General features: G+C 38.3%; 1 protein-coding gene across 1 annotated transcript in view; it reads left to right on the forward strand.

The window, feature by feature from the left end:
• Window positions 1-14,491, forward strand: part of NDC1 (NDC1 transmembrane nucleoporin) — a 41,998-nt gene that overhangs the window by 24,758 nt on the left and 2,749 nt on the right. Inside the window, exons 14-17 of the mRNA XM_040627280.1 lie at window positions 2,226-2,276; window positions 3,998-4,061; window positions 4,861-4,961; window positions 14,059-14,219. Of these exons, the coding sequence (XP_040483214.1) occupies window positions 2,226-2,276; window positions 3,998-4,061; window positions 4,861-4,961; window positions 14,059-14,219 (377 nt within the window). The remainder of the gene's footprint in view (window positions 1-2,225; window positions 2,277-3,997; window positions 4,062-4,860; window positions 4,962-14,058; window positions 14,220-14,491) is intronic.

Consider the following 14,491-nt stretch of genomic DNA (forward strand, 5'->3'; position numbering starts at 1 on the left):
ATAAATAAGACTTTTTTTATTGATGCTTCATGTATTAAGTTGACTCATATGAAATGGCTACTATTTGACTAGTTTTAAGCTATGTAAATTGCAATTTCATATGACTTCACCTAATGCGACACCTTTGATCTGTGAATTCCTTCATTTAAGAAATATTTACGGAGTTCTTTATATATGCAGAATGTGGTTTTAGGCACTGGGAAAACAGCAAACAAAAGCCCCTGACCGTTTGTCTACATTCCAGTGAAGGGAAATAGATGAATAAGCAATTGTATTAAACTTTATGTCTTTCAATATAAAAAAATTCTATTAAGACTGTTTTGTGTACCATTAAGAAAAAAAGTTGCCAGTTAAACCATGACATGCTGTTGATTATAAAATGCATCGCAATGTTATATTCAGAATATGAACAACATGTGTTTTAAAAAGGAAGAAATTTGATATCTGAAGTTCTCTGTAGAAAAACAGAGCAGTTAAGAGAGGTCTCATTGGTAAGGCGACACTTGATGAGAGTCCTGAAGGGAAGACAGGGAACAGCAAAATGCAAAGGTCTTCGGGTAGGAGCATGCTTGTTTTGGGCGAGGGTAGCATGGACACCAGCAGGTGGCGGGGAAGTCAGAGAGGTAGCAGGCACCAGAGCTCATCAGGCGCATTAGCTGTTGTGAAGACTGACATTGCCTCTGAGTGAGACGGAAAGCCACAGGATGGTTTTGTCCATGAGAATGACGTGATGTAACCTTACATTTTGAAAGTGCTGCTTTAGCTGTCGTGTTGAGATAAGATTCTCAGAGGGCAGGAGTAGAAGCAGAGAGACAGTTGTGAAGCTGTTGAGGTAATCTAGTGGGAGACAATGGTATCTGTGACCAGAGTGGTTGTGGTGGAGACTGTAAGATGTGCTCAAGGTCTGGATGTATTTTGAAAGCAGGTGTAATAGGATTTGCTTATGGTCTGGTTGTGGTGTAAAAGAGTCAAAGTTGACTTTCAAGTTTTTGGCCTGAGGATCTTCTGAAATAATATAGTTGCAATTAGCTGATGATTCTGGAAGACAAGATTTGATAGAGGTGAGGTAGGGAAATCATGAATTTGGTTTATGTCCATTTTGAAGATACTTATTAGACAATCAATTGAAAATACCGAGTAAGAACTGAGGCATAGATCCAGAGCGTAGGAAAAGGTTCTGGGCAAGAAATGGAAATTTGTAAGTCATCAGAATACAGACCGTATTTAAAGCCGTGAGACTCCATGAAAACTCTTTGGGGTTGGATACAGAAGAAGAGAGATGCAAGAATGGGACCCTCCAGTGACTACAGGTCTGGGAGATGAGGAATGGCAGAGGGGACCAAGTAACTGGGTGAGAAGAGAACCGAGAAGAGAAGTGAGTGATGCCACATGCTGCTGATAGGTAGTCTGAGAGCCACACTAGGATGAACTGTTGTGCTAGGGATGTGGAGGCCATTGAGTCCTTGACGAGCTTCTGGGTGGAGCAGATGGGATGAATGCCGATTGGATGGGGCCAGGAGAGATTGGGGGAGGAATCAGAGGCCACAAGGAAATCTGGATCTTTCAAGGAGTTTTGCTATAAGGGGTGCAGAGAAATGGGGTAATTAACAGCTGGAGGGAGTTGAGGGGTCAAGGACGGGTTTTATTTTTTAAGATGGGAGGAATGACAACATCTTTGCTGATGGAATGATTGATGAATAGAGAGGGACTGTAGGCATTTCACAAACTTTGAGATCCCATTTGCCCTACATGCCGTAAGTACCGCCATATCATGAATTCACTTTCAAGTCAGTTGGGGTATGTAGCTTTCAGCTTAATACCAAGAAAATTGTTTCCCATGTAAATGTCAACTAGTAGAGAACCATTTCATGTCTTAAGATTTTTTTGTTTGTTTGTTCTGTTTTTTGTTTGTTTTGTTGTAGAGAATTGAGTAAGAAAATATCACCAGAACCACTTTGAATTCCTTTTATTATAGGGCTCTAATTTGGGGGTTAGACATGTATACATGGGAATGCAGTTTAGGGTTAGATGGCCCATCTTGGTTATCCAATTTATAGTACAAAGGTATTTACTTTTTGGTTTACTGCAAATATTGTTCTTTCCCTGTAAGATGTGAAGTATTTCATTTAATTTAGTGTCAGAAAGAAGCTCGGAATGTGTTAACATTATATTTGAATAGAATTGAAAACTCTAAATGTGTTCATTCTTCCATTTCTCCAACTCAGGTTAAGAATTTCTTATCAAAACGGGTGCTGATAATGTATTTTTTCAGTAAGGTAAGAATATATAGTTAGAGCATTGGGAATGGGGAAAGAGGAAATGAAATAAGAAACGAAGTACCAGATTGGATTTGCCTTCTAAATATTTAGCTTGGTCCTAAGAAGCCAGACAGCTTTGTAGAGTGCTTCACTAAACCCTAGACACCCAGCTCATCTCATTGACTTCCTAGGGCTTGACTCTACTTGGCCTCCTGGGTCTCCTGGCTGCAGGCAGCTTTGTGCTGATAGGAAACTCCTTCCTGCAAAATGGTCAAATCCATGGCGGTCCTTCATGGCTCATTGTCTTGCTGCAATCTTTGTGGCCAGTCTGGTGTTCAGAAGAAAGATGGCTGGATTAGGTTGCAGATGTTAAGCTTGTGTGGGATAAAAAATTATAATTCAGGCCACAAACTAAATGACTTTCCAACTTGTGTGTCAGCTGCTCCAGCTGCCATAGGAGAGTAACTCCGAATTGCAGAAGCGAAAGAATCCTTCCCTTTTCACCCACTACAGCTGTTGTATGTTAATCCTTTGATGAGCAAGTCTTTGCCCATATGTAGGGGAAAGAATTTTTGTTTTGTTTTAGTTATTTTAATCTAACTTCTTTCGTTCTGAAGATATTACACTACATTGTACTCCAAGCGAAAAGCTTGCACTGGCATGCATCATTCGTTTTTATTCTGTGGGGAGAGAGATCTGAGTAAGAGTAACTCTGATAGGACATAGGTACACAGAACAAAGAATCATTTCAAGGGCTTGAAACTATTTTTTCACTTTGGTGGCAGGGAAGATCCACCCACTTAGTAATGACCTTTACCAAAAAGAATCTACCCCAGGCTCTCCACTAGAGCTTTGGGACAACTGTCAGCCCCTTGAGGAAAGGTGTCTTGTCTTCCACGAAGAGGAGGAGGGGTTGTCTGAAGTTTTACTTCAGAGGATGAGAAGAGAGCTCACCCTTGTGTCTTCTGTACACTGTGTTCTTTCCTCTTAAGTTCCCTCATTTGATTCTAACAGCATTCCTGTGAGATGTCTCTCTGTCCTCATTTTACAGATAAGGAAACCTGAGGCTCAGAGGGGTCAAGTAACTAGCCTGAGGGCACATAGCCAGTAAGTGGCAGAGCAGATGCTGAACAAGATCTGCTTTTTCCGTGGAAGTGAACGGCTGCCTTTGATGCTAGTTTTGCAAGTGGATCTATTTTATGATAAGGAGTTGTAGACACTGCTGTTTGGTGTTGAGAAATGTAACGTGCGGGTGTACTTAATAGGCTTCGTTGGGTGCATCAGCAAGTCAGCATTTGTTTGAATGGGCCTGCTCCCTACTCTTCGACCTTGCCGTATCAAAGAAGGTTGGGTGGTGTTTCTTTGGAGTGGGGCTAAAGGTAGACAATTGAAGAGAGGTAATATGTATTTAGGCAGTACTGAGGTTTAAAAAAAAAAGCACTGTAACCATTCTCTTAGAGGATGTCTATACTAATATGAGGTGGGTTGAGAGTGTGTAACTCTTACATTAAATGAGACACTGAGACACATAGAGATTTAGAGATTGGGCAAGGATCACACAATAAGTTGGTGGCAGAATGCTTTATTGCAGTTAAAACATATTGTACAAGAATTTCAGATTTTAATTCTTGACAGGCAGCTGTGAATTTTTTATTGTTATAGGCTACCTAGTTGATTAGATGAAATAACAGAGTTAATGCCCAGAGGAACTCACTTAAATATTTCTGTTGTATTTGTAGCACCCAGAGGCCTCTATTCAGGCTGTTTTTTCAGATGCCCAAATGCATATTTGGGCATTAGAAGGTAAGCAATTGCAGTGAACTACAACTCTAATTTTAATTATCAGTTCAATATTGAAGTATCTCCAAAAAAAAACAAAAAAACAAAAAAACGGAAGTGTATCCATGAAAGGTCAGTTCTGGACTTTGACCTCAATCTTTGAATTTGTAGATACATTTTTATATCTTTGTTTGTATAGATCATTTTTCTTAGATATTTAAGTATACTTTAATTTGGGCAGAAATTAATCCTTGTATATAAGTGGAGAAACTGAGCCTGGGATTCTTGCCTGTCTTTTTCTACTTCAAAAAACTGCAACTAATAGATTGTTTTCCTCTGTCAACTTATAGTGACAGAACATTTTTAACATTTTAATGTGTTTAACTTAGCTCGAATATGAAAACTTAGTTGTTAAAGAACTGGGTTTTTTTTTTTCATCTCCTAGATCCTGCCTTCTCAGTGTTTAAAATGATACTTCCTCAGAGAGCCCTTTCCTGACCCCCTATGAAAAGTGTCCTCACAGCTGTCACTCTGTTCCCTTATTCTGCTGTTTTTCTTCCTACGACTCATCACTACCAAACACAATATTATTTAAAAACTTTCTTTCCTGCTAGCATGCAGACTGTCATCTTATTCATGACCCCACGTAGTTGAGTTTCAGTGCCTATTCCGGTCTTTCGCCCATTTTTCTATTGTACTACCCCCTTCCTCTATTTTAAGTTCTTTATATATTCAGGCTATTAATCATTTCTCAGTAGGTGTATTGCAAGTAGATTTGCCTAATTTGGATTTCCTTTTAATTTTTTTTTCTTTTCCTTTTGAGGTCTGTCTCATTTAGTGGCAGCATCATTTACCGAAGATAGATTTGGAGTTGTCCAGACTACACTACCCGCTATTCTTAATACCTTGTTGACGCTGCAAGAGGTAGGCAGTATTTGAGTTTGGGAGAGGTGGTGTCTTTCCCTCCCTCCCAGGTTTTTTGTTTGTTTCTTATAGATCACATTTATTGAGTGACAGAGCATATGTTAGAAGTTAAATATGGTGCTGTTCTCACCCTTGGGAAATTACAGTCTAAGAGAGATCAGGAAGAGAAACTTCTAATTACTTTGGAAATAATAATTTTATAGAAACAGAAAATGGAAGTTACTAAACCTCTGGTATTAATCAGATTATTTGGGTTAGTAGGATTCTGTTCAGTGATGTAAATTTGGATCCTTACACAATTTGTAGCTACTAAAAGTGACCTGTAGTTAAATTATCCATGCAGATAAATGTTACCTATTGGCCAGAGGCTCAAGAACATAGAGCTGAGGCTGGTGGACCCCTGCTCCCAGACTGGGTGCACAGTTTTTAAAGTAGCAGGTCTTTTTAGTCCTAGATGTAAAGACAGAAAAATAAAACCTGTTTCTTGCCTTTGAATAGGCTGCCTTTCCTGACCTCATGTTGGGTGCCTCATCACTGTAGCTTCAAGTCAGATGAGAGATAGTAACGCTGGGTGCCAGAAGCATCTCGAGGTGGGAATGGGGCTGCGCAGTAGGTTTTCCAGAGGAATGGTGTTGAAGTCGGTTTAAAGCAGGACAGTTGGTGCATCTTTGGGTCTTGGGAAGCAGTGTAAGATTGAAAAGAAAACATGCTTTGCCATTCCTTTCTTCAACTCTCAATTTATTTTACCTCTTAGAAAGTCACGCATCAAAACCAGTGACTTTTGTTTTTTCCCCTTCGAATTCTTTCTGTGCTCACTTTCGCATGTATGTTTTTTAAGATGTGTGTGCATGTGAATGGTTTTATTATTTGTACTCTTATCCCAGCTGCCTTTCTCTAAAGAGGAAACCCATCGCCTAATAGTCTCCGTGCCTAACCACACAGTGGGTATCCCAGGATTTGGGCATATACAGCATAGTTTGTTTTTCATCATGTTGGCAGTGTAGTTTACAATAAATAATAACAGGACAGTACTTTGTAGTCTACGGAGCGATTTCTTCTCGTGTTTTATTTTTTTCAATTAGGAAGACTTACTTTTAAATTCTCTAAATACCAAATTCTGGGGTTTTTAATTTTTTTAATTTTATGAAACTTTTTAAATTCAAGTATAATTAACATACTCTGTTATTAGTGTAAGGTTTACGATATAATGATCCAAAAGTTCTATACATTGCTCAGTGCTTATGCAGTTCGTGTACTCTTAATTCCCTTCGTCTGTTTCACCTATTTCCCCACCAACCTCCCCTCTGGCAACCACCAGTTTGTTCTCCATAGGTAAGAGTCTGGTTTTTTTGTTTGTCTCTTTTTTTGTTTATTTTGTTTTTTGTTTCTTTTTTTAAGATTTTACTTATTTGTTAGAAAATGAGAGAGAGCATGAGCAGGGGGAGGGGCAAAGGCACAGAGAGAAACAGACTCCCCACGGAGCAGGGAGCTCGATGCAGGACTTGATCCCAGCACCTGAGCTGACGCTTAACCAACTGAGCCCCCCAGGCACCCCTTTTTTGTTTTGTTTCTTAGATCTAACCTTACTCCTGTCAGAATGGCTAAAATCAAAAACACAAGAAGTAATAAGTGTTAGCGAGGATGTGGAGAAAAAGGAACCCTCGTGCACTGTTGGTGTAATGAAAACTGGTACAGCTGCTCTGGAAAACTGTATGGAGGTTCCTCAAAACATTAAAAATAGAATTACCATATGACCCAGTAATTCCACTACTTGGTTTCACTCAAAGAAAATGAAAACACTAATTTGAAAAGATATAGGCACCCCTATGTTTATTGTAGCATTATTTACGACAGCCAGAATATGGAAGCAACGCAAGTGTCCGTCCACAGATGAACGGATAAAGAAGATGGGGGAACATGCGTACACACGCACACACACACACACACACACACACACACAGGAATATCACTCAGCCATAAAAAGAATGAGATCTTGTCATTTGCAACAACATGGATAGACCTAGAGAGTATAATCCTAAGTGAAATGTTAGAGAAAGACAAACGCCATACAATTTCATTCGTATCGTTATTTTTTTTGATCCTCATAAATATTTGTGAAGGAAGTAGGATGCAGGTAGTTTAGGCCTATTTTACAGACGAGGGAGGCTTGGGAGTGTGGTGACTTACCTCAGGTCTCACACGCAAGTCTCATAGGTGGCAGACCTGGGACTTGAACCCAAGCTGTTTGCAGGGCATTAGCAGTGTAGAACTGTGGGTTTGAAGGCTCAGAGACCCTTGACCAATATTCTTTTATATAAGTCACAGTTTGTTCTTTGTTCTTCTAGACTTCTGTGCTGCTTTACCCAACGTTTGTGTAGTACTCCAAAATAAATGATTTTTCTTTAATTTTTTAACAGCTCTGTAAGGTTAGAATAAGGCCTATTGTACAGGATTGTGTCTGTATCTATTGGTATGACTTATTCAGGATCATGCTCAGTAAAGGGTCGAGGCAGATTTGAAAACTAGACTTTCAGACCCCAAGTCCTTTGCCTCTGTGAGGGTTTAGAAGGGTATGCATTTCTTAACCTCCTTTCATAAGATAGAATGGCAGTATGTCAGAAGGACCAAAATGTGACAGCTGAGTCAGTTTTACCTGTGTCTAAATCCTGGCTCCTACCATCTAGCCGTGCAACCTTGGAAATACGTTTATCATATTCATCGCATCTAGGATATCATTAATTAGAAGATACATCTCCAATTCATAAATTATAAAATGGGGGGGGAGTGTGTTATATAACCAATTAATATAGTAATCTCAAAAATATCAGCATCTGTATCTGGAAAATGGAGGGAATGATAACAGTACTTACCTCGTAGGGATGTGAATTCTGAATGAGATCCTCTCTGTAAAGCACTCAAGGTGCCTGTCCCATAGTAAGTGCCCAGAAGGTGTAAGCTTTTATTACTTTGTTATTATTACCATGTTGTATGACAGTATTCTTCTAGTGTACAGGAGAAAAGGTCTTTAAAGATTAAAAAAAAGTTTTGCTATTAATACTGTAAGCAAGTTTGAGCACTGGGTATTGTATGTAAGTGATGAACCACTGAATTCTACTCCTAGAAATCAATATTGCACTGAATGTTAACTAACAAATTTAAATTTAAATTAAAAAAAATACTGTAAGCAAGCATTCCAAGAGACACAGTGTCAGGCAGATGGCCAGTTCAAGTCCAGCCTCCAGTACTTTCTTAGTGACCAAGGGTAACATATTAAATGTCTTTCAGATTAGTATCTTCATCTTTAAAATATAGTACCTTGCAGGATTATGAAGTTTAGAGATAAAATCTGTAAAAAGCCGGAGTGGTGTCTGGCCAAGTTATCAACTGCCTGGCAATTATCAAACAGTTACCATGTGCTAAGATAGAGAATAGAAAAAGACAGACCTGGTTCCTGCCCCTTAGGAGCTTACAGCATATAAAACAGATAATTTATGAATATAAATAGTTAACTCCTATTGTAGTAAGTACCACAATGTACAGAAATGTAGGATGATCAGAGACCATAAAACAGGTATGCAATAAATAGCAGGTACTATTATTATAAAAACATCTCGTTAAATGAAATGGTTGTGATGTTAGCATGGTGGCTTTGTTAGCAAATTCTTTTATTTAAATGAGATAACACACATAAAGCAGTTAACTCAGTTTCTGGCACACATTAATCGCAATCAGTAAATTTAGCTATCCGCATAATCTGATATTTTTATTATTTTGTAGCTGTGGTTCTCGCCAGGGGCAGTTTTGCTCCCCAGGAGACTTTGGGCAATGTCTGGAGACATTGTGATGGGCACAGAGAGAGGGGAGGGCTCCTGGCACTGGCTGCGTGGAGATGCTGCTAAACGGCCCGTAAAGTGCAGGGCAGCCGCCACAACAGAGAATCACCCGGTCCAAAATGTCAGTAGTACTGAGATTGAGAAACTGCTCTGTACTCATGATTTCCATCAACAAATTCCATAACAAAGCTGTTATCCTTACCATTTGTTTGGGATTCTGGCTTTAGTGGAATAAACCTTTGTTTTAACTTTTAACTAGGTTATAAGTAGGATCCTTCAGACCAGCGACTTTGAAGGCTCTGCACAGTGGACATTTGTTAATGACACTGAGAGATAAATACTCACAGGAGAGCGACTGGAGTTTTCTCTTCATTTGGCTTTTGTGTATATACTACTGCATATAAATCCAAGTGGGCCCAAAGTGCCTATTTTCATAGGATAGCTCTTCTTTAGGCTTCTATAAGGGCTTAGGTAAGCCTTCTTGGAATTTTTAACTTTTCCTGAAGAATATATTGTTCAGTGATATACTGTACTCACCACTTACCCATTTCATTGTTTGGGACAATTCTTAACGAGATATTTGAGATCCCAGTTGTGTGATCTGAGTCTTCAGGCCAGGAACCATGTGTAGTGCATAAAACGAGTGCTCAAAGATACTCAGTTAATCTCACAGCTGATTAAGTACTTCAGTTCTGACCATGGGGCACACGATTAAATATTATAAACTGGTGTTTCCTAGATTTAAGTTATTCATGTACGACTTCCATGGTTTTTGGCGTAACTGTTTATTACCATATGTTATTATCATAATTTTAGTCATATGCCACCTGAACTATTATTTTCTTAGTATTTTAAGTCATTCATTTTTAACTTAAATTTACTTAAAAGGAAATTTTATATCACTTTTGTAAAAGGAAAACTAGCTTGAGTTGCTACAAATAGAATATAGGTATACAGTTCCTTATCTCAAACCCTAGGATATGTTTCCAAATTCAGACCTTTTGCGATTTTAAGGATATAACATTGTATATATATCATATATTACATAATACTCCTATTGGAATCTGAGGTAGAATCCACTTAATCAGATTCATTAATACTTTCTCCAGTGAAATATCTGAGTATTCCTATTAAGTGAAATCAAGATTGTGAATAGCCTGTGTCAGCTCGGGTCAGGCTTTACTGCCAGGTGAGGTCTGGTCAGCTCTTGCCACCAACGGAGTTCCAGAACTTTTTGTTTTCAGGGCTTTTTTGGATTTCAGCATTAAGGATAAGACAATTAAAGTGAGAAAAGACAATAATTAAATGCTCTAGCTAGTAGATACTGTTGTTTGCTGAAGTCCCTGAACCTGAAACCTGTTTATCCTTTGTCATAAAAGGAGATTAATGAGGATGAAAGATGTGTTGTGGACATATTAGCTCCAAACTCAGACTTTTCCTCCCTCATTTAACTCTACATCCTTGGGTCTGTTGTTCCTTACTTATTTTTTGCATTTCTTGTTTGAGCTGTTCTAACTATTTGTAGGAGCTGATATTTTATGATTTTTATTCTAAGAGGTCTTTTGAAGAACAAAGAGAAGAAACAATTCAGTAAAATGCATTATTTTGCATTTACCCTTCGGACCCTTTTAAAATCTAAGATGTATTTTGGAATCTTAGTGATTTTCCATTTCCAGTATCTTGGAGCAGTTTGCTCTCTGATCATCTTAGGAATTATTTCATCATTACTCATCAGTTATTCCCAACTGTGGTAAAAAGACCAATGAGAAAACAGGAGAATGATAGAATTATGTAGTATCAAGTCATCTTTCAAGAAAAGGCCTATAAGCAATCTGGATCCACATTTTTATAGTCTTTTTTTTTTTTTCTTAAGCTTTCATTGAATATGGTTGCTGATTCAGAATTTTAAAATTTTTTGTTCACTCTGGTAATGAGAAGAAAATTGCCAGTATGTTCAATAATTATTTAAATAAATCAGAACATGAATGCAAATAGACAGCACTCTAGACAGCTCTGTCAAATCAAAGTATAATGCAATACTAACCTTACGTTTTCTAGGAGTTATATTAAAAAAATACAGGTGAGGTAATTTTAATGATTTATTTAACTCAGTAAATCTACAATATTATAATTTTGTCATGTAATCAATACACAGTTACAAATGAGATAGTCTACGTATTTTTTAACACTAAGTCTTCAAGGTCTGAGAAGGATTTTTCACTCATAGCATATCTCAGTTGAGAGCTGCCACATTTCAAGTGCTTAGTAGCTACGTGTATGGCAGTGGCTGCCTTACTGGATAGCACTGCTCTAGACTTAATGGTGATCACATAAGAGGAACTTCAGACTGAATCTTCAGATGATAATATTCTAGGTATATTTTCTCAAACTCAAGAATTAATGACTGAACAATGTATTTTTAAGGAGAAAAAGGAAACATATGTGATATTCTCACCCAGTAACTCATTCAAGAGGAAAGACTTGTCTCACAATATTTTATAATAAGAACCTGTGAATCATCCCATTTTGTTGAAAGTATATGTGACAGTATTCTTTCATTTTCTATGATACTTGTATACCCACATTTACTTTATATGGTTCATAAGTGGATAAGTGCCGAAGGTAGACAAAGGCATATACAAAGGTAATCAGAAGGAAATAGATGATGTTGAAATGAAAAAACTCACTGGATTGGTCATTTGAGTTTTTCTTTATAAACCTAAGAATGAAAATGTTTTCCAGTTACGGTGCAAGGAAAATGGCTAATCTCTCTTCAACAAGATTATGAGCTGCCAAAAGTTTTTAAAATACTGCATTTTGATGGTATCATTCTTCTGAAGATTTTTTTATGACTTTAAATTATGTAAAGGGTCTGTTGGACCCACGTGGTAAATGATGATGGTTTTTCCTTGTCTGATGAGGGTTAGTCAGAAAGTTTGCAAGAAAATTGAAAAGGAAATAACTTTATCCCTTACGATTCAGTGTTATCTAATGTTGCTTAAGTTTGTCACTGATTGGCACCTCCCATACTGCCTAAAATTATCTCAAATATGTCCCAGTCTTAGAAAACACTCTTATAAGTTACTGTTGAAAGAATAAACGATTGGACTTGAACTTGTCATGGCAAACTGAACACACGCATTAAATCTTGTTCCTTCCCCCAAACTCTGCTCAACTACAGTAAAAGGACTTTTAAAAAGACATAAATCCATAAACAGGAGCGGAGACAACAGCAACAGAGTCTTCAAAGCTGGAGAGCAGATGGTCGAGATAACTAACTTAGCAGATCCCAGAGGCAAATCTGAAGTCAGTAGTGGGACAGGCACCAAGTATCTCTGGACCCAAGGGTGAAGGGACCGGTACAAAAATAAGGATGGGTGAGAGCTGTTTGAAAATCAGTTAGATCCCTAGAGTCTCTGCTGCTGTGCTCCTCCCTCCAGCAGTTGAGGTTTATCCTTCAGAGAGGGTAGGACACCGGGGTCTCTGGGCTGGCAGAGTTGTGAGTAGATACAACAGACGCAGGTGTGGGTTCTGTTTGAAAAGCATAGGGGTGGACTCGCCTGAGCACACGCCTTCCAGACAGGGTACTGGAAAACTCTTCTCTGGGAACTCTAACAAATCCAAGAAGAAAAAGGTACTGAGTTGGGCACCCACCCTAAAAAAACCCATGCAGATCACCTATTGTGAAGCCTGTTGTCAGTAGTCTGTGTGTACTCAGCTTTCGGTCAACTGTTTTAGGAGGTCTCACCCTCAGTCACGAGCCGGGGATCACTAGACTTCTGAGCAAAGTCTCTAATGCAGAAGATAGAGACCAAAGAAGCAAAGGAAAGGGAAAGAAGAAACTATAAAGACAAAAAACCAAAACAACAAAAATCATGAAAATCCTCAGAAAAAGGAGAAGATATTGCATCCTTGAAACAAAAATAGGGTGCTAAAATAAAAAGGATCACTCAGATGATATAAAAGAGTTCTTGAGGGGCGCCTGGGTGGCACAGCGGTTAAGCGTCTGCCTTCGGCTCAGGGCGTGATCCCGGCGTTATGGGATCGAGCCCCACATCGGGCTCCTCCGCTATGAGCCTGCTTCTTCCTCTCCCACTCCCCCTGCTTGTGTTCCCTCTCTCGCTGGCTGTCTCTATCTCTGTCAAATAAACAAATAAAATCTTTAAAAAAAAAAAAAAAGAGTTCTTGAATTAAAAACTTGATGGCAGAAATCATTTTAACTGTTTTTAGTTCTTTTGGTGGTTACATCCATAACTAAAGAATAGGCTTTTATACTATTATTTCTTGTCACTGTAGACATGATCTTGCTATAGTAGATTAATCCACTTATACTTGTGTATCTTCAGTTTTCCCTTTTCTTTTTTTTTTTATAATTTTTATTTTGTTGTATCAGTCACCATACAGTACATCCCCAGTTTTTGATGCAATGTTCCATGATTTATTATTTGCATATAACACCCAGTGCACCATGTAATACGTGCCCTCCTTAATACCCATCACCAGCCTATCCCAATCCCCCACCCCCCTCCCCTCTGAAGCCCTCAGTTTGTTTCCCAGAGTCCACCGCCTCTCTTGGTTCATTCCCCCTTCTGTTTCCCGCCTCCTTCATTCTTCCCTTCCTTCTACCGATCTTCCTATTTCTTATGTTCCATAAATGAGATTATGCTAAGTGAAATAAGTCAGTTTTTCCTTTTCTTAATGTAGTTCTATAATTGAAAAATTATATTGTTTACCTTGGACCTTTAAAAGAGATACTTAAATCTCTTTATCAGGTATAAATAGAGTCAGTTCTCTCCACCTATTCTTGCTCACAGATGCTTTATCATCTAGAAATGAAAAGGAAATAAGCTAGTTTAGTAAATAACTTTATTTACGTATAGAGTTTTGGTCTTGTCTCTCTTTTTGCTGAAATTTATAATAAAAGTACTCTCAGCTGTCACACACCATAAGCAGAGTCGGATATCTGTGTTTCACTTCCCAGCTTTGCGTTTTCAAGGCCATTGGAGTATAGCTCCTTCTTAGAGGACAGGTCTGGACTTTTCCCTGCTAACTGCTGTAGGGGCTGAGCCTCTACTGCGTTGTTTCTCAGACTGTTCTTTCCCCCCTCCGCAAGCTGTTCTGATTGTGATCCAAAATAAGTGTTGTCTAGTGTGTCTGTATGATGTATCTCTTATCAATCTGTTTGAAATAAAATCTCCTTAATCCTTTGGACTAATAGTGGCTTTCTTGATATTCTGAACTATTTGCTTTCTTTCTTGATCTAGGCAGTCGACAAGTACTTCAAACTTCCTCATGCTTCCAGTAAACCACCCCGGATTTCAGGAAGCCTTGTGGACACTTCTTATAAAACATTAAGATTTGCATTTAGGGCATCACTAAAAACTGCCATCTACAGAATAACTACTACATTCGGCGAACACCTGAAGTAAGTTTGCCTGTTTTAATCCATGATAAGAATCCACTTTCAGGAGTTCCCTTGGGAAGTAGGTATGAGAATTACAAAGGCTCACATGTTGAACGTGTTCTTGTGGGACTTTCACGATTCCTGCTGGGAATTAACAGCTTGGATTTAGACTTAATTTTTATATTTTAAAATTGGGCCTATCGTATAAGCTTTAGGGCCTTCTTTCATACAGCCAAAAAAAGAGGATAGAAGATTATAAAAGCAGTAAATGTAACTTCATATATATATATATA

This window comes from Ursus maritimus, unplaced genomic scaffold (assembly GCF_017311325.1).
Source record: "Ursus maritimus isolate PB19 unplaced genomic scaffold, ASM1731132v1 scaffold_12, whole genome shotgun sequence".
Lineage (NCBI taxonomy): Eukaryota > Metazoa > Chordata > Mammalia > Carnivora > Ursidae > Ursus > Ursus maritimus.